Here is a 24,627-nt window from a genome sequence, read left to right on the forward strand (position 1 = left end):
ACAATCGATAACTTTCTTAAAGAAGAACAGCAATTTTGATCACGAAACTGGGCATTAGATACGGTTAGATTTTCAAACTCGTGAATATGTTACCTTCATTTTTTCATCGAATTGTTATAAAGCAAAATATTATTTTTGATATTTTCAGGCATGTAGAATTAACAAATGACATCGTCTGGAGAATAGAAGGATTCAGAGGATAACAGTTTAACAGGTACAAATCAATTTTCATTCTGCAACTGATTAGAACTGTAGAGCTCATGTTATTTATAAGGGAAGATCGCAATCTTATTTTTCTTGCGGCTGAAAACAATCAAGTTTAATTTCAGTCGAATTTCCCGGTTTGTTGTTATCAGATGTGAAGATATTTCAATGGTTTCTCTCACTTGACTGGTTTAATAGTCTGCACGCGATGCAATTTCCTTAAGCCTTAAACTCCTAGAAGTGATATAACTTGTAACTTATCCCTGTAATATCAATACATTATCCAGCAAACAGGCAATGAGAATACTCAAAGTTTTATCAGGTAGAATTCGTTATCTTTGAACTAACACCAAATTTCTGTATCTACTTTGAAATGAAACATGTAGCAGCTAGAGGGGAGAATTAACAATTAGATCACGGGAGTTAAAGGTTTAACTGTGCGTGATGATTATGCGGCAGAAGCGCGTGATTAACATGTGACAAAGCTAGATAACGTGCTGTATATAATTATAGCTCCCGTCAATATCAAAACCAGCAAATATCTCTCGAAAACAAAAGAAGTTTGAAACAAAGCTCGAGGTTGAAAAAAAAATACACAACCCTCACGTTCCTTTTGGTATCGTAACATTCACGATATATAGTAATAATAACGGTAACATACCAGAATTTTTCAGTTTCCAAAACGTGACATCTCCACCGCACGCTGTTAATGTACCATTTATATCTTCACATATAAAGGTATCAATGTCGTCATTAGAATCGAATTTATTAACATGATAGTGTTACTTTCCATGTGGGCTATTTTTTTATTATTTTTTTTTTTCAATTTTTTTTTTACTTGAAGCTGAATTCAATTCTTTTCTAAAGGAAATAGTTCTTGTAATGAGAAACTGTTTTATTACAATGTCCGAAATTGAATTGGTTTTCCGGCGAGCTGAGTTTCGGGGTAGCGGATCTCTGTATTCGATGCACCTGTTTAAAAAATTGTATTTGATTCAAATTTTCAATCAATAACTTTTCAATAAAAAGGGTGATACGTGTTGGCCTATGGATGCGAATTTATCTGCTTGAATTGAATTATCTATTTGAAGGAGTAAAAGATGTCATGAACACTCGATGATAAAATTCATATCCACGCGCGGTTATCTAATACCTCATATGTGCGTGTGGATTACTGAACAAGTTTGAGCTTAAGAAGGCTGTACATCGGCCAATTTCCCTCACTTTATTTTAAGCCGGGACCGAGACGAAGGCTTCGTCAGCAACGGATCAAAGGATGTATCTCACTAAAACAAAATATATTCATGCACCATAGAATTACCAAATGAATCTGCGCGTTTCGTTGTGATTTTTTTTGTTTTGTTTTATTTTCATTTAGGTCGAATCTGTGACCTCTGTTTTAGTCAAAAATGGTGGAAAAGCTTTTATTCATTGGACAAAAATATATCGTTTAGTTACGAAATTATACGAGATATTCAACAGGCTACAAGCATTTCTTTTTTTCCTTTTGTGGGGAATAAAAGTGGGAATCGAAAGAAAACACATTTTGCATTCTTGGGTAGCCGATCAGAGCACAGCTTTCCTGCTCGCTCGTGGGTCCCACCTTAACGTATAAATAACAGAGGAATTGGGAGACGTGTCAACAGAAGTGAAAATTTTAACCCCAGAACCACGATGACTACAATTTCTTGATCATGTATGAAAACTAAAACTCGTCAACGACACGATTAATTATTCTGGTCTTTTAAATGCTTTGGAACATCAATCCACCTCCTCGCAAAACTTGACACGGTAATCGTCGACGGTGAATAAATTTTTGTCTTCAAATGTTCGAACTACGTATCTACAAGGTGGTTAGTAGTATCATTTCTTATTGATTATCTGTCAGAGTTCGGTTTTAGTAGATATACCATTAGGCGCAATGGCGGACTAAATAGACACATTGTTTACGTGGTTACATCGTGCGCTGGAAGATAAAACTGTGGGCTCAGTAAATGCTGATATTGGAGCGGAAGCTTGTTCTGTAGGGCAAGACTACCTCAGCAGCTTCAGGGAAATGTCCTAAATTTCCCATTCGCTATAATATTGCAAAAGATTCTTTTTGATCATTAATTCGTTCACAAATAATTTTTCAGTTTCATTTCGCTTTCAGTCTCCTTCCTCCGCCAAATGGCCTGGCAGTGAATTGATTCGATGGCCTACAAGATTAAGCTATGCAGGAGTCTGTGTGTTGCGCATGGCTTTCAATTTGTTGTAGATGAAGTTACTTCATAACAAGAGTTTTGATGAATAGGACACTTTCCAATGCCATCTTCTCCAGCCCCTCAAAATAACCTCGTATTCAACGCCTTTTTTAAATTCGAAATGAAAAAATGGGATCCTTCCCCAACATAATTTGGAGAGGGACCAGCTCTTCCAGTTATTCTCAATTTCCTGGTTCCTTCAAAAAAAGTTAATGAAGGAGTTTATTTACTAGAACTTATAATTCTGTTAATAATAAAAGAGACTTTTTCCAGTAATTTTTCTATAGCTTTAAGGGACATTTTACACATGCACTTTGTAGTAGAACGGGGTCGATAAACGTGTTTCTTTACGCAATCGGCTCGCGGGGTGTCGGTAGAATTCGTGACGGTAACGGAAACCCTCGAAGGTGTTTCGGTTTCGATTAAGTTTTGCGAATTCTCCCAGCCTCACACACGATAAAATGAAGGAATGAGAGAAAGAGTCTTGCATTATTTTTGATACATGCTTATCCATACCTACCGGGTACAACTAGGTTGTTTATTGTAACTAACGCACTTTGATAAGGGACGGCCTAGAACGACGTTTCCATAGATGAGACTACGAAAACAAACAAACAAACAAACAATTGAAAAAACAAACATGACACAACCCGCAGAACTTGACTGGAGCTGTCACGCAATCACAATAGCGTGACGGAGGAAACTTTGAGATTCTCATTCTTTCTCTATGATTAGGTATAAAATGTTTTCTTTAGGTTAATTTCATTTGAGTCTCCTCTTTTTGATTTTTCACAATGTAGCGCAGTACAATCGATTCAATTTTATTTCTAGCTATGGCAGAAAGCAACCTCCCAACAACGGGAGGTGAACTGGAGGTGAAAAATGAGTTTCCAGCTACAGGTGAGAAAAAGCAACAGGGAGAGACTTCTTTATGGTGATTTTGTACTGTTTGGTAACTAAGTATACTTTAATTCTGGTGCTCAATTTTTTGGACCACTTCGACTTGAATGTTTCGAGGAATCCACTAAATACGCCAGAATCAGAACCCTATTTGTACTTGCACATAGTTGTGATCACTAACAAAGTTGAAATATCTTCTCGGCAATTTCAGCGACAGAGGAAATTCAAGCTACTTCAAGTGACGCTGAACTGGATGTATACAATGACCCTTTAAGAGGTAAGAACACCAGGTGAAAGAAGATTTTTTGAAAGACGCCCCAGTGAAGTTTTTGTCACGTTTACATCAAAATTTGCGTATGTTCTGTGGATAAGTTTTGAAGCAGCAGAATATCTTTTTTTAAATTTCAAACTTTATCACCAGAAAATTAAAAAAAAAACAAAGGGAAAAAGAATTTATTGCTCGATCCGATCGAGCAGAATGCGTAGGCATCATTAATTTTTCATTAGCAATAAAGCGGAAAATTTGAACGCGACTACGCTTTCAAGAGCCCTAAATTAACGAAGAATGAGCCAAAATTGGCCCACTAGGCTGGTAAAACTCAGTTTTCTGAGTTTTAGAAGTGCCTATCTGTATATCAACGCACAATGTTTTGGAGATAAAAGATGTATCTACAATTTGCACCTAATATGAACGATATTTGTGAAGTAAAAAGTATTTATCTTTTGCACTTGAAAATATTGTTAATTTGGTCTCTTTTAGTACGAAAGTCATTTTCGGTAAGAGAGAGTTGTTGGTACCCGTAGACCCGTCAAAGTCCAGTATTGAAAAATTTGCAAACGGGTAACTTTTTTTAGGCCACCAAAAGGAAAGTATTTACGCGAACATCTTTTTGTCCCTAATTGTTCAATACCTGTTCCAAGGAACTTCAATTTCTACAGAGAAGAGGAGGCATTTTGTCTCGGCCGTATCGCCTGTTTTGGTCTTCTAAATATTTTACACCTTTTCGGACAGTTATGTCAACGCCAGGCTCACGCTGTAAACCACCAGCCAACAAAATAGTAGAACCCCTGACTTTCACAACAGGCAAAATGGAAATTCGCGGGAAAGTAGTACTTTCCCAATAATATTTTTTTCCAGTGAGCCTGTACGAGATTGTTTTCAATAGACAATTACATGTATGTAATAAACCAAAAAGAAAAAAAGAAAAAAGCATGTTTTTCTGACGCACTTGTCACTCTCAGTACGACGTTTCTTTTCTTTATTAGAACATTAACAAGTTTTAACCTTTTCCGGTCCTGGCTTTGCTTTGCTTTATACATTTTTCCTCAACAACTCATGGGGTTTTATATTCCAATTTGACATTTTGTAAAACGCAACCCAGGTGTAAAAGGAATTTTGGAAAGTCTTTCCACCTAAATGTAAACCAAACAAACTTGATCTGGTTATAGCTAAGCTACAGCTGAAACTCCAGATAGCTTGCATATTTTAAAGCAAACAAAATGCACAGATAAAGTCTCCTGAAGTGCAATTGTAAACAAAGTTGAGTTGAAATAGGATCTCCCAGTGAAATTTGGGATACTTTTAAAAACGTAACCCAGTTGTAAAAGGGTTTTTGGAGAGTCTCTTGACCCAAATGTAAACCGAGAAACTTGAACTTGTAATAGTCAATTAAGGTACAGCCCAGACTCCCAACACCTTACACATTTTACTTGAACAAAATATACAAATACTAAAATTTTCTGATTTTTTTTCATGGCTCTAAGCTCCTTTAACCTAACAGTTCGTTTGGAACTATATAAAGTTGGCATCATCCGCCAAGGGTCGTGTAACTCATTACTAAATCATTAACACTAACATGGTGTGTTTTCAGGGATAGCGAAAGTATGTCTCGAGGAAGGTAACAAAGTATACACACAAGGAGAAGCTAATAACGCGATAAACTCCTACACGGAAGGAATTCAAGTGAACTGCAAAGATAAACGACTGAACGCCAAGCTTTACAGCAACAGGGCAACAGCTCATTTCCGTTTGGGTAACAATTTCATTTCTAAATATATAAATCTCTCATGCAGCGTTACAAGATATCGGAATACACAATCTGCAGAAAGAAGTTGAGCAACAGCAGAGGAAAAGCACAAATACATGAATCCCCCTCTAGTGGATGAAAATTAAGAAAAGAAATGATTCTCGTTATAAGACTGCAATTTAAGCAATTATAATTTTTCCGGCTTTTTTGCTGCAATTTCATTGGATGACCACTATTTTAAACCTCATTTCCTGAATCTCATAGCAAACTACGTGGAATGTCTGGATGATGCAACAGTTGCTGTTCAATTGGAACCCACTTTAATCAAAGCTATTAAGAAAGGTGAGTTTTTCAGACATAAGCCATCAACATTCTGTTCTCTGATTTCGTCAAAAGAGGATTGTGTGGTTTGTGGCAGGCGACTACACCCCAAGTGTCAATTGTATCTGGTGTGTCAATGTCTGTGATGTGGGTAAAAGCATAAGAAAATGTCAACAAGCTCTCAAATATCGCTGCCTGTTTAGTTCACGTTGTATAGCGCCGGAGGTCGAGGGTTCAAGCCCTAGACCGGACCAACACTCAGAGTCGTAAAATATCTGAGGAGAATGTGCTGCCGCCTAAGCTGTGACATCTGCAAATGGTTTGATATTCTTGTCCCGGATAAGAACAGAAAACCGTAAGCCCCGTTTCTTGCATCTTTTCTGTAACTGAAGGAGGCACATGAAAAATTCCCTTTCAAAAGTTGTAAACTGTTCAATGCAGTCTGCCGGAAAATTTCCCCGAAAAGTGCTGAAAAGCGCATAAGAGCGCATTAAAAAGAAGAATTCGTGATATAAATTCATCGTTTCATCATCAATTGAAGCTTAATTGGTGGCCGCTTTGCATTAGCTTCTTATTGTTCATCTTCAGTTCTTCTATAAGTTCAAATTTCCTTCATTATCATAATTTTTGTTCCTAGCTAATTGGGAAATTAAGTCCATTTTATTAATACGTTTATACTTTAACAGTGATGAGTTACTTCGTACCACCAATTATGCTCTGTTTTTCAGGAGCCAGAGCTTGTGTTGAAATCTGCTTGTATAAAGAAGCAAGGAGCTGGTTGCATATGGGATTGGCCGTATCCTTTGACGAATGTTTCAAATGCGAGTAATATTTCAAGGAAAATCAATACGTTCCAGACAGATTCTGCAACACATAATGCAAACAATGTTCTCTTATACTGCACTGAGCAGTTTTAAAAAGCTAAAATATTCCTAAAGAGTTCTTTCGATTATTCCACGAAACTTTACTCAAAAGAAGAGGCCATTTTAATTCATGGGCAGAAATGAGGGACATCATGGCGGCCAAGCATGCGCAGAGTTTTCCTAATGCCCTTTAAAAATGTCCGAAGCTTCTAAGGATTTGTATGGCAAAGTTCTAAAATTAAAAAATTTTGAAAAAATTAAAATAATTATCGTACTTGCGAGCATCGGTGTGCTATCGTGTTAGTGAGTTGCTGCTTTGGACGAAATTTCGAGGTTCACACTCGTTTCGTCTTTGATCCCAAACAAATTACGCAAATCCCATATAAGAGTCATATTGCACTTCCATACAAACACAGTAAATTGGCTGAAATAGCCAAACTTCGACCCGGCACATCCGCGAAAGAAGACAATAGTGGTAGGTTGCGAGCATCGCGCTGCGAACAGGGGTCTCTTATCTGTCATTTTGTGCCGCTTTTTTGGATGAATGTGGCATTCTCTTTGATCCCCGTAAAGCCAATAAATGCGCTTCAGAGCTAAAAAAACTCTTCAATAACTTGAAATCAAATCTCTGAAAAAAACCCACCTTCGAATTATCATTCCAGTTTTAAGGTTCTATCTAATACTCTCACTGTTTTTTTAAAATACACATTTCCACTGCATTTTCGCAAATCTACTCATGATTTATCGATCCTTGACACGTTTTAAGATTGAAAAAAACAACAAACGTCTGCTTCAATTACTAAAGAAAACTAATGCTGAGCTAATAGTCACAGAAAACAGTTCCTCCAATCTCGGCAACGCTTAACAAGGACTAGGAAAGTTCAAAACAGCCATCCAGTACCATCAACGTCATCTAGAAATTGCTAAAGAAGTGAAAGATAAGGCCGGAGAGGGCGGCAGTTATTGCAATCTCGGCAACGCTTATCAAGGCCTAGTACAGTTCGAAACAGCCATCCAGTACCATCAACGTGATCTAGAAATTGCTAAAGAAGTGGGAGACAAGGCCGGAGAGGGCGGCAGTTATTGCAATCTCGGCAACGCTTATCAAGGTCTAGGACAGTTCGAAACAGCCATCCAGTACCATCAACGTCATCTAGAAATTGCTAAAGAAGTGGGAGACAAGGCCGGAGAGGGCGGCAGTTATTGCAATCTCGGCAACGCTTATGACAGCCTAGGACAGTTCAAAACAGCCATCCAGTACCATCAACGTGATCTAGAAATTGCTAAAGAAGTGGGAGACAAGGCCGGAGAGGGCAAAAGTTATTGCAATCTCGGCAACGCTTATCAAGGCCTAGGACAGTTCGAAACAGCCATCCAGTACCATCAACGTCATCTAGAAATTGCTAAAGAAGTGGGAGACAAGGCCGGAGAGGGCAAAAGTTATGGCAATCTCGGCAACGCTTATCAAGGTCTAGGACAGTTCGAAACAGCCATCCAGTACCATCAACGTGATCTAGAAATTGCTAAAGAAGTGGGAGACAAGGCCGGAGAGGGCAGAAGTTATGGCAATCTCGGCAACGCTTATCGCAGTCTAGGACAGTTCAAAACAGCCATCCAGTACCATCAACGTGATCTAGAAATTGCTAAAGAAGTGGGAGACAAGGCCGGAGAGGGCGGCAGTTATTGCAATCTCGGCAACGCTTATCAAGGTCTAGGACAGTTCGAAACAGCCATCCAGTACCATCAACGTCATCTAGAAATTGCTAAAGAAGTGAAAGATAAGGCCGGAGAGGGCGGCAGTTATTGCAATCTCGGCAACGCTTATCAAGGCCTAGGACAGTTCGAAACAGCCATCCAGTACCATCAACGTCATCTAGAAATTGCTAAAGAAGTGGGAGACAAGGCCAGAGAGGGCAAAAGTTATGGCAATCTCGGCAACGCTTATCGCAGTCTAGGACAGTTCGAAACAGCCATCCAGTACCATCAACGTGATCTAGAAATTGCTAAAGAAGTGGGAGACAAGGCCGGAGAGGGCAAAAGTTATTGCAATCTCGGCAACGCTTATCAAGGTCTAGGACAGTTCGAAACAGCCATCCAGTACCATCAACGTGATCTAGAAATTGCTAAAGAAGTGGGAGACAAGGCCGGAGAGGGCAAAAGTTATGGCAATCTCGGCAACGCTTATCAAGGTCTAGGACAGTTCGAAACAGCCATCCAGTACCATCAACGTCATCTAGAAATTGCTAAAGAAGTGGGAGACAAGGCCGGAGAGGGCAGAAGTTATGGCAATCTCGGCAACGCTTATCGCAGTCTAGGACAGTTCAAAACAGCCATCCAGTACCATCAACGTGATCTAGAAATTGCTAAAGAAGTGGAAGACAAGGCCGGAGAGGGCGGCAGTTATTGCAATCTCGGCAACGCTTATCGCAGTCTAGGACAGTTCAAAACAGCCATCCAGTACCATCAACGTCATCTAGAAATTGCTAAAGAAGTGGGAGACAAGGCCGGAGAGGGCGGCAGTTATTGCAATCTCGGCAACGCTTATCAAGGTCTAGGACAGTTCGAAACAGCCATCCAGTACCATCAACGTCATCTAGAAATTGCTAAAGAAGTGGGAGACAGGGCCGGAGAGGGCGGCAGTTATTGCAATCTCGGCAACGCTTATCGAGGTCTAAGACAGTTCAAAACAGCCATCGAGTACCATCAACGTCATCTAGAAATTGCTAAAGAAGTGGGAGACAAGGCTGGAGAGGGAATCAGTTATGGCTGTCTCGGCAACGCTTATCAAAGCCTAGGACAGCTCAAAACAGCCTTCCAGTACCATCAACGTCGTTTAGGAATTGCTAAAGAAGTGGGGGACAAGGCCGGAGAGGGAAGAAGTTATTGCCTTCTCGGTGGTGTTCATTTCCGTCAGAGAGAGTTGAAAACAGCAATCGAGTGTTATCAACGTCATCTAGTAATATCCAAAGAAGTGGGAGATAGGACTGGAGAGGCGTGCTCACTCTGTTCTCTTGGAATAAGTTTTGAGTGCCAAGGAAATCTTATGATGGCCTTTGACTTTTATCAGTCGAGTGTACAGTTGTATGATGATATCAGGGCCAGTCTTCAACTCAACGATCAGCTGAAGATTTCTTATCGTAATCAGCACCAAAGGGCATACAAAGGCTTGTGGTGTATAAATCTCAATCAAGGTCAAGTTGTAAAGGCTCTTCTTGCCGCAGAGAAAGGACGTGCTCAAGCTCTGAGAGATCTCATGGCCACAAAATATCAGCCTGGAGATTCTTCAACGCACAGCGCATCATTTGATTCTCTGCGTTGGGTTCCATTGAGCACAGTTTTCATAGCTATTAATGGACCATGCGTTTACTTCTGGGTTTTCGTCAGTGAAGATAACATCCAGTTGAGACAGGTACACGTCACGGATTTTAAGTTTGAGGATGAATTGGAGTGTTTCATCCAACTGCTGAACAAAACTGTTCTGGAGGAGATCCGTGAAAGAGATACTGTTAAAATCGAAAATCTTCCTCCTGATTCGCCGACAAAAGGGAAAGTGGCCAATGATGTGATCCGAGTTGGTGTTAGGCACTCCCAATCAAGTGCTTTAAAGAAGCTGCATGACATCATCGTTGCTCCTATTGCTGACCTGATCGAAGGCAACGAGATAACATTCGTTCCTGAGGGGCAATTTTGCCTTGTACCTTTTGCAGCGTTGCAGGACTCCAACTCATCATATCTAAGTGATTCTTTAAGAATTCGTGTGCTTCCCTCTCTGACGACGTTGCAACTAATTCATGATTGTCCAGCTGACTTTCATATGAAGACTGGTATATGTCTCGTCGGCGACCCATGTTTCAAACACATCATCTATGAGGGAGGACTTTTGGAGCAACTTCCAGGAGCAAGGAAAGAAGTGGAGATGATCGGACGTATCCTTAATGTTTCCCCCCTCACTGGAGAAATGGCAACAAAACATGAAGTTTTAAAACGAATATCATCAGTGGCCTTAGTTCACATAGCAGCGCACGGTAAAAAGGAAAGTGGAGAAGTTATCCTGGCACCAAACACCACAAGAGAAAACCCTCAGCCGCAAGAGAAAGACTATCTACTGACGATGAAAGATGTCATAGAAGCTGGGTTGCGAGCACGTCTGGTTGTACTTAGCTGCTGTCACACTGCTCGTGGGGAGGTCATGGCCGAGGGTGTGGTCGGCATGGCGCGTGCACTTTTGGGTGCCGGTGCTAGATCTGTTGTGGTAACCTTGTGGGCGATTGGTGACGAGGGAACCCTGGAGTTCATGAGTTTCTTCTACGATGCACTTGCCAATGGCAAGAAGGCAAGTGAAGCTCTCAATCAGGCCATGAAGTGTATGAGAGAAATTGAAAAGTTCAAGGAGGTAATTTACTGGGCACCATTTGTACTTATTGGTGACGACGTCCAGCTGGATTTCAAGGATATTTCGAAGCTGAAGCAAGTAAATATTCTATTTACACATTCTATTCAATACAAAGTTACATGAAATCATAATTATTGCTTATATGTTTCAGTTGGGTAGCGAAATTTATGTTTTGCTCCGGCAAATTGAGATGCAGTACAATCAAGAGGATACATTTACAATGATAACATTCTTTTTAGGAAACCTGGTAGGAGTAAAAAAACTTTTAAAATTTTTCTTAAAATAAATTTTTTTTAAAAACAATCCTGTTGTGCAATGTATCGTTTCATGTGCTAAGAAATATTTCATGGCAACTCAACTATCCTCCCTAAACTTAGATTCTTTTATTTTTCAGTTAAGGCAGTGAGCATTGGAATCCCAGGGAGTTTTAGGATACCTGAAAACGCTGATTTTTGGACAATAAACCAGTAAGCGACCGATGAAATATTTGTCAAGAGTCTTCTTTTCAAAGCAGGAAGAACCAAAAGACGGCCAAAGTCAAGTTTAACAAGAGAATGGATTTCCATTGATTCAAAAGTTTACTTTTTGCTTGTCTGAACTGCTCTTACGAGCTTCATCTTTGGTATCCTGCCGGAACAACCTTTTTTTTATATGATGTCTTATAATTATCACGACAAGCTATGTTAAAGGTTTTTTTAAAATCTAAGTATTAGCTACGAAGAGGATTAAGGTTCGCGTTTACGTCGAAGTTAAAACGACTTGAAAACGTTTTCCACAGTTTTTTTTACAGATTTTTCTTAATCAGTTTTTTGTCTCATGAGTGATGTAAAGCTGTTGTAGCCATGTGCATGTGTGGAGAATTTCCATGGAAATTAGAGAATAATCAGTTGTCCGATCGTTCGATTATCTTAGTTTATGTCAGATGGAAATTGTGATTAACTTTTCGAGGATTTGTACCCAGCCATTAGTCCCTAAAGTTCGTTTCTGCCGATCAGAATTTGGTTTATCTGGACGTTAAATGACAGATTATGGTCGTAATGGCCAGGATTTAATCCTGTTATTAATCAATTTTCGGAAATTTTTCCTTTAATTTTGAACGCGATAAATTGTGTTATTTTTTACAAGCAGAACGATGCATTTTAAGTATTTTGTTTAAACTAATCGTCCAAAGGCAAAGCGAGAAGTTTTATCTTAATTTTAGTTACTGGCGCACAAAGCATTAAAAGAAGCTCAGAACGAGCTAGAAAGTTGGAGCCAAATGATTTCATTTAGTTTCTCCGGTTAGATTCTTTACCTATTATGTAAGAACAATAAACTAACATTTGAATGTCAAACAATGAAACAAGTCGCTGGCAATTTGTTAGAATGGAAGAGGAAATCAATAACAAAAGGGAGAAAATTTCTGCATCAACCTGCCTAAGCCATTTCTTGTCGTTTGAAGTAGTGAGCGCACCTAAGTCTTATTCCCTTAATAACTTTTGCTCACTCCTTTGAGTAGGTTTATTGAATGAGAGATGAATTTCGATATTTTCTAACTCTTTAACTACTAGTATCGATCAAAGGCAGCCGTTCCTGAGGATGTCACGCGACACACTTCTTTTAGCGCGTTATGCGACAGATGAGGTGTTTTGTCACATCTTGTCGTTTGAAGTAGTGAGCGCACCGATATCTCATTCGTTCAACTTTTGCCCATTTCCTTGGATAGAGTTATCAAATGAGGTATAAATCTCGATACTTTCAGATCTTATAACTGCAAGTTTTATTGGTAGCCGTTCCTCAGGATGTCACGCAACGCGCCCCTTTTGCATGTAATGAGGCAGATATGATGTTTTGTCAAAAATCGTTGGAGGCAAGAAAAGAGAAATTACCTTTCACTTTGGGAGATGGTGCTTCAATCTGCTTATCGAAAGCGTCCTTATTATAGGAGGTACCCTAGGTCGGTACGGTTCCACGAGTGTAGAAAATATTGATGACTTTTTTTCCGCGATCGCAGACTTAACTAAAACAGCCTGTACAAAAAAACCCAAAACTTTCTTAAAACTGAGCAGGGCCGACCGAGGAGAACTTTCCACGGCTAACGGTTAAAACTTTAGCCATTTTTCTGCTGCGGTTAACCCAGAATAATATAAAATAACACATTGTTGGAAGGAAAGATTTTTTAGGTTAATTTTTTTCTGCAAATAAGGGTTCAAATTTCTCAATATTCACGCCTAACAGCTAGTTTTCCGACCGATATACGGCGAACAGTTAACTCTAGGGGGACCCTCGAATGGGTGACATACAAGATGTGAAATGAAAACGGTTTAAGAAGGTGGCATTTGCAACTCGAATTTAGAGTGCTGGTTTCTGAGGAGTAAGGAAAACCGTGAAAAACAAGGCGTGGAAAAATCGTGGAGGTAAGGATCAACCTGGGAGAGACAGGCATGGGGAGAGCATTGTCGCTACGCATTCCTGTTATGTTTAATCTGAGATTCTTAATGAAGCTAACGCGAGATATTCACCGAAGTGAAGGCGAGCAAGGATAAATTTCCTTCCCCCTTCTAAAGACCTTGTACCGGATCCAAAAATACAGTAAGTCCTGATATTTTGACTTCCCCCCAGATCTAAGGAGTTCGCTGCTGACGTTAGCAGGAGTTCGCTGCTGACGATAGCATATATTACAATCATATCATTTTTAAAAAAGAGCCATGGGAAGGGGGGATGGGTGGGTCGCGGTTCCGTTTATCCCCCCGCGTTGGGAGTGTAAACGGCAACGTGGTTAGAGGATGGATTCTTAAGAATCTTAGAGCTACGATTTCAGAAAGTAAAGGTAAGAATTTTCCTGAGTAATTGCTGGACTTGGACTTCTTTCGTCTTCTTAGATTTTCTCTTCGTGCTTCATAACTCTACTCCATCTACCCACGTTTGAGCGGTTTTTTATAATATACCACACAGGTGAATAAAGCTCTTCGCGTGGACTGATTGGCTAACTCGGAATTAATAGTCGAACCTGTATTGAGCGGTCGGTTGTCAAATTCCCAAATTTTTTTCCTCTTATCCATTGTCACTTTCACCGCTTTTCAGCGGTGGTCTAGCGGTTGTGGTCATCCTTGACTGAGTCCCATCGGCCTGTTCGGGTTGTATGGAACGGTTACTTAGGGCGGAATCACTCGAATAAAACGATGAATTGTCTCTGAAGTAAAATTTATTCCATATTTGTCTCCCAATATCAATGTTAGTATTTAGAGTTCAAATGTCCTTAACGAATTGCAGATTATAATTCTTCTATAGGACAAATATTACACAAGAAAATTACAGAAGAAAAATCATTTGCTGGTTAATTACTAAGAGTTCTTATGGTTAGAATTCTAATCTATTGTTCTGTTTTTACGCAGTACCATCATTTTGTTGATATTATTTGATGCATTTTTTACATAAACTCGACATAAAATAAATGATGAATTATGGTATTAATTAAATGTTGTTTTCTTGTCTTTTGTCGTTGACGGCTTATACTATTTTGCGAAACGAAACGAAACGAAACGAAATCGGGTCAGATGAAATAAAACAAAAGGAATAATGCAGATATATTTTCAAATAAGGTAAAGATAACTTTCCCAAGGATTTTGGAGTAATCGTTCATTAATAAGAAGGATTTTTGTTCATTTCGCAAAATAGTAATTTTAGGAGAGTTACTATTTTGCGAAATGGACTATTTTCACTCTGCGGTGACAACGTGACCTCTTTCATGTCGCGAAAATACATTTAAACATTACAAATTAGTATATAACCGAACATTTTGGCCTCCTCTTATTTCTTAAACCGTATTAAAATATATTTCGCAAAATAGTAATTTTAGGAGAGTTACTATTTTGCGAAATGGACCATTTTCACCCCTGCGATGACAACGTGACCTCTTTCATGTCACAAAAATACATTTAAACATTACAAACTAGTATATCACCGAACATTTTGGCCTCCTCTTATTTCTTGAACCGTATTAAAATGTATTTCGCAAAATAGTAATTTTAGGAGAGTTACTATTTTGCGAAATGGACAATTTTCACCTTGCGGTAACAACGTGACCTCTTTCATGTCATAAAAATTCATTTAAACATTACAAATTTGTATATCACCGTACATTTTGGCCTCCTGTTATTTCTTAAACCGTATTAAAATGTATTTCGCAAAATAGTAATTTTAGGAGAGTTACTATTTTGCGAAATGGACTATTTTCACCCCTGCGGTGACAACGTGACCTCTTTCATGTCACAAAAATACATTTAAACATTACAGATTAGTATATCACCGTACATTTTGGCCTCCTCTTATTTCCTAAACCGTATTAAAATGTATTTCGCAAAATAGTAATTTTAGGAGAGTTACTATGTTGCGAAATGGACAATTTTCACCCTGCGGTGACAACGTGACCTCTTTCACGTCACGAAAATACATCTAAACATTACAAATTAGTATATCACCGAACATTTTGGCCTTCTCTCATTTCTTAAACCGTATTAAAATATATTTCACAAAATAGTAATTTTAGGAGAGTTACTATTTTGCGAAATGGACTATTTCACCCCTGCGGTGACAACGTGACCTCTTTCATGTCACAAAAATACATTTAAACATTACAAATTAGTATATCACCGAACATCTTGGCATGTTGAACCAACATGACAGTTTTCCAGTGGCGTCTAAACATGTTTAGACTCTCCGTCTCGTATAGAGAACAGAAGCATATCCATGCCGAAATAGTCGTCCAGCAGTTTTATAATCGCAAGTAATACAGTTCCTTTGCTTCAAAATTTTTAATAAAAATAATATACATGGAAAAGTTACGCGTACGCGCTTCTGATTACACCCCCGTCGCACACCTCTTCCTTACGAGCAAGAGATCGTGTTTCGCATTTGCGCAAGTTCCACGTGCTGCAAGAAGTTTGCTTTGTGCTCGCTTTGTGTGCTGTTAAATCAGGCAAGATTATGGCTTTTAAATTTCCTGTTCTTAAGCCCAAGACCATCGACTGTTCAGGTCTTCCAGTTCATGATTTCAAGTGTTTGACAAACAAGGAAATCATTGGTAAGGGCGCTTATGGTGCTGTGTTCACTGCTAACTGGCAGACTGTTCCTGATGCGGGTGGGAAGTCAGCCGCTGCGGAGAAAGTGGTCGTTAAGAAATTGCTCGGCGAGGACATATTGGATAAGAAAACGTTTGTAAAGGAAGCAAGAATCATTCAAGAGTTGAAACATCCAAACATTGTGAAGTTCAAGGGAATCTGCAACAATCCCTTCGCCCTTATTCTCGAGTATGTGTATTTCGATTTCCAACCATTCGGTATCGAGTCAAAAGTTAGCTCCCTTGCAGAATTTCTTGGTGTTCTTGAGGGCTCCGATTGCGACGGTTTCGTCACCCCTCAAGTCATCTCCACCATTTGCAAGGATGTAGCATTGGGTCTTAAATATCTGCACGACAAAGATGTCGCCCATCGGGATTTAAAGCCGGCTAACATCTTGGTCACCAATCAACACTACTGTGATCTGACTACAAGTGCTCAGAGAGAAGGCTGGGAACAGCGCCCTCTGCTATGTAAGCTAACTGATTTCGGTGAAAGCCGCTCCACTAAGACACAAACTAATTCCATCCTGCAGTCCCAAACTGCTCGAGTTAATCGAGGAACACCGGTATATATGGCCCCAGAAATGCTGATTGAAGCGATTCGTTTACCACTTGCATCAGGAGAAGATCTTAAGAGAGCCGACATTTGGTCTTTAGGCATGACCCTGTTTGTATTACTGAACCCTTGTGTCAAGTATCCCTACTTTGATGAGATACAAGCAGCCCTAAGAGAGGGAAAAACACCTCTGCAAGCACTGGAGCATTTCTTCATAACGAGAAAATTGCCAACGGAGCCATGCAAATATCAACACAAGCATGCTACTGACTGGTATTCGGTCAACAAGATTTGGCTTAAGTGTGCTCAATTTGACCCTGATAAACGGCCAAAGGTTGAAGAAGTGGTTTCCATGATCAGCCAGGGATCTACCATGTCTACTCTTAATATCCCCTTGAAGGTTAGTCATTTGTATTTTTTAAAGGGTAATATTTTTTAATCTTGTCAAGAACGAGGAAAATGTTCGTGAAAGGGTCATTAATGTAACCCAGCCAGTAATCGAGCTTTGCAAATTTCCTGAAGAGTGCGAAGTGTTCCGTGTAGAGAGTAATTTTACAAAACTGCAGTTTATCAAAATATACCATTTTAAGTTTCTGCAAACAACCTTGTTCTTTTCTCTCACATGATGATTTGGCATGGAAATACGTTTCACAAAGATATTTTAAAAACCATTTTTTAAACGACAATTGTAGACACAAAAAAATTAAAAACCACATTATCTTACTGGCAAAAAGGAATTTGGAGAAGTATTTGTTGGGAAAGTGGAATATTTCCAATGCGTGGTGACAGTCTTGTCGTCCTTGTCTCCTAAAAAAGCCCTCGAACATCAGATAAAACAAGCTAAAATAAACTTATAATGTTAAAAATAATTACAGTAAAGATTATTCATCTTTGTGTGAAAGTCAAACTTTATTCCTCATAGGTCAGTCAAGCCTCATGCCTAGAACAGTACGACAGAAGGGTTGAACAGATTGTATCCAGAGGTGACAAGGTACCTGAAGAATTTCCGGATAATGATGGAACTAATGCCTGTGCCTTTCTATGTGTAAAAATTGCTCATGAAATACGTAAGTTCCGAGAAGAAGCAATTGGGGGTAGTAAGAAGCTGTGGCAAAATATTTGCGAAGTGGCAGAAAATGTCATCACAGAGTTCCCCCGAGTGGTAAATCCATACAGGAATTGTGAGGAACTCTACGATGTTCTGTCGGCGTACCAACTGATACGGAGTGTTGGTGCTGAAGTTGGCAAGTACGATTTTTCCGAAGAAATCTTGGAGAGCGACTTCGTATTCTCCCAAAAAGGGCAGACTAACCTTGTCCATGCCTTATCTTCCATGTTATCGAAAAAAGATTTTTGCGTTGCCATATACACCTGTGAGCCATTAGTCTTCATAATTGGCCTTGCAAGCGACTGCTTCTTTATTGTAGATACCCATCCTGTTCCCGCCGAAGTTGGTGGTAAAGGCACCGGCCTTCTCAAAGTATTTTCAGAGGTAAAAGAAGAGGAAACGGCATGCGAACGAGTCTGTCGCTGGATATGGCAGCGCCTGGTTTCTAGTGGTGTAAAAAATTATATGTTGCAGTCGCTCTCTATAATGAGCGAAAATGAAAGGTACCAGTCCTATTTCTTATGATTATTACAATATTATCCTTTACTGTTATTACACCGACGAAAGTGTAGCAGAGGAAATAGATGAATATCGCTTGATGTCCAAGTAACTTTACTTTCGAACACGGTATCCCCTGGACCTGAGAAAGCAAATTTACCATCTATATATTTGAAATTAACTTTGAACAGGTTGTCCAACAGATGATATTGCGGGGTTTCGTTTTTAAAATAATTTTTCTTTCATTTCAGTGTTTCGCCATCTTCGACTAGTAAAGAGCTGGGATTAATAGAGAGAAATGGTATGCAATCTTATCGTTTAGGCACAGATGTAATAATAGCTTACTTAATTACCACCAACTTAAAGCCGAGTTTCAGGTATTCATATACTGAGCGAGAATTGTAGTGAATACAGTTTGACTGAAAGCACGGTTTGTATTTACCTTAAAGCGTCACTTACAAAACCGTGGTCGATTTTCGTCGTTTAAGATTAGCACTTTCCTGTACAAACCATTAAGTTAAATACATTTCCCTGATGCAACTGTACTCATTCATGTCTGAACAGAAAGCTTATTTGGTTTTACATTTCAACGAACGCCAGTTACCCTACTACGGTAAAATTACGTACTTTTTTAAGGAAGTTACTGACTGTCTATTGTGGGGTTTGTCAGAATTTGAAATACATGAGAATTAAACTGCATAAATGCAATGTTGCCTTACTTGATACTGTGAAATTCACAGATGATTGCTCACCGATTGGCAACAGCGGTGCCGAAGAAAGTGTAGGGAGGGCAGAGCTATCTGTTCCAATGATTGTGCTCAGCAGTAGTGATGGCTCCGACGTAGTCCATACCTCAGAAAGCTATATACATATTGGCAAAGGCCTGGTAGAAAACGAACCTGTGAAAAGTTCTGTGAGCATCAGTTTGGCGTCCATGAGGAGAGATGAGCCCGTGAATGAACTGGATATTACGGGTTCCACAGATGGCGCTATTTACAAAAAACTTCAGCAGTTTATAGAGTCTCAAACACGCAGAGCCAAAACGAATGCATTCTCCAAGACTAAAGTTAACCTAAGTGCAGCCCGCGAGCTGGAAGAGGAAATGGAAGACGATAGCGGAATCCCTTCATGTTCCAAACGACCCTCGAAAAGGTCCACGTAAGTGCCAAAAAAAACTAAGCGGGACTTCTGTTTTTCGGTTATTAACCTTTGTATTCTCCATTTGTATCTTAAGAAAACAGGAACACTCAGTTTTTGCTTTTCCGAATAGAATTTACCCGTCACATAAGAAGAGAATTGTTACAAGCTAATGATAGAGGACCCACCGAATTAATTTATTTGTTTCTTTTATATGGAAACGATTAGGTCAACTGAAGTCGAAATAGCATCGCTGTTACACCAAAAAAAAGACGGCGGCGGTCTCACGTATCTTCTTCGAGCAGCCTTAACGTGTCTGAAGAAGATGAGCCCGAAGTTGGCTCCGACAATGATAACTACGATCCCTACAGCAATGAAGACGACTCCGAGAAAGCTCAGGAAGGTAAAGAAAGATTAGAAAAGAGAAAGGAAACAAAACAAACAAACAAAATTGAAAAGGAAGGGCAAGAGACCACAGTTGAAATGATGAATTTTGAGAAGTTGGAAAAAGGTTTTTAGAAACCACAAGTTTAGTTTTCTCTCAACTGCCCAGAGCCTTTGTGGTTGATTCAATCGATCAGAATTGAGATTTTAGAAGAAACAGACGGTTTTGAAACACCTTGCGTGTTTCACTTTAAGAAGGAGTTTTGTATAAATGCTTTATAATTGGTAGGCGTTCATTTAAGGTATTTTGAAATATATTTTCGTACGAAGCATACTATATTTCCCCATAATGATAGAGAAAATGGCTGCAAATAGTATCAAGAGTTTTTGCTTATTATCTGTGTTTCGTTTGTCTTTTTAGGCCTAAAAATCAATGGGCAACCTGTTTTTAAAGTTTCTCAGAAGGGTCTTTCAACAAAAGAAGTTATAGATATCTGCATCGCAGGTAATTTTGACACTAAGAAAGTCTGCCGCAAGGTGGCACACGGAGTTACCGAGTCGGCCATTTTTATTGTCGATCTAAACATCGTTAATGAAGGAGATTTGACGACGGATGGTAACGGAGTATACGCGCGTCACTCTTGTCCCACCGAAGTTGTCAGGGTAGATTTTTCCAGTGAATCTCGTATCAAAAGAGTCAGCAAACGTAAAAAAGGAAAAAAATCCTGAAGGAAGCCACATTTTTTCTGTCAAGCGTCATTACAGCTGGCATGCTTCTTCAGATGAGTTTTGCCGTATTATAACTAAGGTACATGACCACCGCAAAGGGGAGCTTGGACGATATGCTGTTATACAGCATAAAGTAACAGAGGAAGCAGAAAAGCTATTTTCTAGAAAGGCCCATGGAAACGTGAAACATCACAAAGAGGCTTTTTTTCGAACAAAACCAAGCGTCCTTACGAGGATAAAACAGTATGCCGAAGAGAATCCTGCAAAGCACGTAATCACGAAAGTACAGCAAGATGCAGGTGGTGTTTCTAATGTCAAATCTGTGTCCGACATCCCACGTAACAGAAAACAAGTATACAACCAGGCCAGCAAAATAGAAAATCGCATTCGTTCTCGGAGTACAGGACCACAAAAAGCAGCCGATTTTACCAAATTAGTTACTCAACTGCAAACTTCTGACTTTGTAAAAGATGTTTCATTTGGTCTTCGCCACGGAAAAGATACCTCCCCAAACACATTCGCAGCGAAAGATTTGCATATTGAATGGTTAAAAAGTTTTTGTTCAGGAACCAGTCCCAAATCTCAACGCGGTATCGATATGACTTACAACTGTGGACCTTTCTATTTGACAACTTTAACTTTCCCACATCCAATGTTTGTTCATAGAAATGCACGCGATAAACACCCAACTACTTTGGCAGGCATCATGACAAGCACGAGTAGGGAAATGGAGGACTACGAGTACCTAGCAGCAAATTTAAAGAGGAAGGGCATCTGTAATCTAACCTATGGAACTGATGGAGAAACTCCTTTGGAAACAGGCTTCGAGAAGGTATTTCCAATTCATGGAACTTCTTCAAGTGACACAAATATCCATCTCCGATGTTTTGACCATGTTAAAACAAACATATTAAAGAAGTTAACAGAATTGAAGGTACCGTCACCAAAGAAAACGGAAGTAGCTCGCGAGCTTCTAGGCTCTGAGCATGATGGGAGAAGGATTATAGGTCTTGTAGATTGTACCTCTGAAGAGCAGTTTGATAAGGAGCTGAAGGTTACTGAGGGCCAATGGCCAGAGGCATTTACCAAATGGCTTCACTCAAGTGAAGGTCGTCTTCGACCTTTATCTGAGAGTATGAAGAAATGCATGTTACGACCTGTTCGTGTTGCTGCTGGCCTTGGAAACCCGCCAAACAAGTGGCAAAACCAGAGAACCGAGGCATACAACAATGTCATAAAAGAGGAGATTTCCAGACAGAAAACTGATCAGGTGACGATACACGATCTCATTGAGAAACGCGTAGTGCAGCCTCATTTAGACGAGCTGGTTAAAGCCATCTATCAGATGGGAGAATATCGTCTGTCCGCAGACTATAATCACCTTGAGGTGGATCCATTACAGTGGACACAAATGACATCCCAGCAACGCGACGCAAAAATAAAAAAAGTCTTTGGTTGTATCCTTCCCAGCAGAAGGAGGGATGAGGCCATCACTAGAAAATTGTCCATAGGCCTTGTCGAGTGCCAGCTCTCATTACAATTTCCTTCTTATGAGCTTAAAGATATATGGAGGAGGGCGGAAATCATACTGTCGCATTATAAGATCATAGAACTTGCAAATACAAACTTCTGCGTCACTGAGTTTGATACCAGTTACACAGTAAAAACAAAGAAAGAGAAGATATCGTGCGACAAGACCTGCAAATCTTTCCGTGATAGTGGTGGTTTGTGCCCTCACGTCCTTGTTGTCGCTGAGAAGATTGGTAAGCTGCGAAGTTTCATCACCACTTACAAGAAAGCTTCTAACAAAATGGGAAAAATCATCAGCGCAAACCTCTCTAAACAGCTTGGGGGAAAGCCGAATCAACGAGCAAAACAAAGAAGAGGGAAAAATAACGTAAGCCAGGTGCCAGTCGTGTCAGAAGAAGACCCTTATGACGTTATGGTGCCAAAGCCCACGAGATACATCGAGTATTACCAGAATGACGAGCCCTTTTATGTGGTGTTTACTCATGACTACTCGAATGCAAGAACATGCACCGGTTGCACAAATGAGTTCCCCAAGAGAGTACAGATAGCGCCCTACAACATTGTTCTACTTCACGAGGAGCGTTATCGCTACCCTAAAAAAGACGATAACGGCAATGTTGAAATGGTCGTAACGCATAAAAAAAAGGCAAAGAGGTTTTATTGCATTGATAAGAGCTGTATCCTTCCAAGGCACCCGTATTTCTGGAGAGGCTTGATAACTGTCACCAACAGTGTAAAGCAGCGTTTGAAAGACGGTCACAAGGATTTGCTTCTTGCAATGTTGAAGTTTGAAATAGGCGAAAATTACACAAAGACCTAATTCAACAAATTAATAGTATTTCAATTTTTGTTTCTACATTAGTCTATTCAGTCGTTACAGTAGAATTCAGCCGGCTCAAATTTCCCAAGGAGACAAAAAATTGTTCGAGTTAGCTGATAGTAAATGACTGAAAAATTGGGCCAAGGGAAATTGGATCTCATTCGAGTTACCGGGGGGTTCGAGTTAGGGGGGTTCTACTGTATTTCAATCGCATTTAAAACTTTCTCAGGTTTTGGGTTTCCAGTAAATTTGCAATTTTTAAAGCATATGTAAATCTTTTAAGTAATCAAATATGTACTGTTGACAATAGAATGGCAATATTTTTCATCATGGCGTAAAAATAATTCATTTCGTAGAGTAGCAATTCTTCCAAAATTACTACTTAAAGAAATATATTTTTATACGGTTTAGGAAATAAAGAGGTGACCAAGATCGGGAGTGCACCATAATGTAATGTTTAAAAGTAAATTTTTGACCCGAAAAGAAAGACATTTTTGTCATTGAAGGATAAAAATATTTCGTTTCGCAAAATGGTATGCCTGCCAAAAACTACTATTTTCCAAAATGTATTTAAATACGGTTTATGAAATAAGAAGAGGACAAAATCTTACTGCATCAACCAAATACATATTGTGTGACACGAGAATGGCAACATCGTTGCCGCCCGCCGAGAGTAAATAATCCATTTCGCAAAATAAACATTTTTCGGAATTACTACATTCAATTAGTTTAGAAATTACTACATTAAAGAGGAGGTGACTGAGATCTTTGAGAATATACTATAATGTAATGTTTAAATGTATTTTCGTGCCGTGAAAGAGGTCACGTTGTCACCGCAGGGGTGAAAATAGTCCATTTCGCAAAATAGTAACTCTCCTAAAATTACTATTTTGCGAAATACATTTTAATACGGTTTAAGAAATAACAGGAGGCCAAAATGTACGGTGATATACAAATTTGTAATGTTTAAATGAATTTTTATGACATGAAAGAGGTCACGTTGTTACCGCAAGGTGAAAATTGTCCATTTCGCAAAATAGTAACTCTCCTAAAATTACTATTTTGCGAAATACATTTTAATACGGTTCAAGAAATAAGAGGAGGCCAAAATGTTCGGTGATATACTAGTTTGTAATGTTTAAATGTATTTTTGTGACATGAAAGAGGTCACGTTGTCATCGCAGGGGTGAAAATGGTCCATTTCGCAAAATAGTAACTCTCCTAAAATTACTATTTTGCGGAATATATTTTAATACGGTTTAAGAAATAAGAGGAGGCCAAAATGTTCGGTTATATACTAATTTGTAATGTTTAAATGTATTTTCGCGACATGAAAGAGGTCACGTTGTCACCGCAGAGTGAAAATAGTCCATTTCGCAAAATAGTAACTCTCCTAAAATTACTATTTTGCGAAATACATTTTAATACGGTTTAGGAAATAAGAGGAGGCCAAAATGTACGGTGATATACTAATCTGTAATGTTTAAATGCATTTTTGTGACATGAAAGAGGTCACGTTGTCACCGCAGGGGTGAAAATAGTCCATTTCGCAAAATAGTAACTCTCCTAAACTTACTATTTTGCGAAATACATTTTAATACGGTTTAAGAAATAACAGGAGGCCAAAATGTACGGTGATATACTAATTTGTAATGTTTAAATGAATTGTTATGACATGAAAGAGGTCACGTTGTTACCGCAGGGTGAAAATTGTCCATTTCGCAAAATAGTAACTCTCCTAAAATTACTATTTTGCGAAATACATTTTAATACGGTTTAAGAAATAAGAGGAGGCCAAAATGTTCGGTGATATACT

General features: G+C 39.2%; 2 protein-coding genes across 2 annotated transcripts in view; both read left to right on the forward strand.

The window, feature by feature from the left end:
• LOC149051846 (uncharacterized) overlaps window positions 1–12,297 on the forward strand; it is a 34,449-nt gene extending 22,152 nt beyond the window's left edge. The window contains exons 3-9 of the mRNA XM_089214922.1: window positions 3,559–3,624; window positions 5,213–5,380; window positions 5,639–5,716; window positions 6,424–6,491; window positions 7,325–7,397; window positions 7,449–11,029; window positions 11,346–12,297. Of these exons, the coding sequence (XP_089071048.1) occupies window positions 3,559–3,624; window positions 5,213–5,380; window positions 5,639–5,716; window positions 6,424–6,491; window positions 7,325–7,397; window positions 7,449–11,029; window positions 11,346–11,357 (4,046 nt within the window). The 3' untranslated portion in view covers window positions 11,358–12,297. The remainder of the gene's footprint in view (window positions 1–3,558; window positions 3,625–5,212; window positions 5,381–5,638; window positions 5,717–6,423; window positions 6,492–7,324; window positions 7,398–7,448; window positions 11,030–11,345) is intronic.
• LOC149051840 (replication factor C subunit 1-like) overlaps window positions 1–24,627 on the forward strand; it is a 362,202-nt gene that overhangs the window by 89,297 nt on the left and 248,278 nt on the right. The gene's annotated exons all lie outside the window — the stretch shown is intronic.

This window comes from Pocillopora damicornis, chromosome 1 (assembly GCF_964200805.1).
Source record: "Pocillopora damicornis chromosome 1, jaPocDami1.2, whole genome shotgun sequence".
NCBI classification, from domain to species: domain Eukaryota; kingdom Metazoa; phylum Cnidaria; class Anthozoa; order Scleractinia; family Pocilloporidae; genus Pocillopora; species Pocillopora damicornis.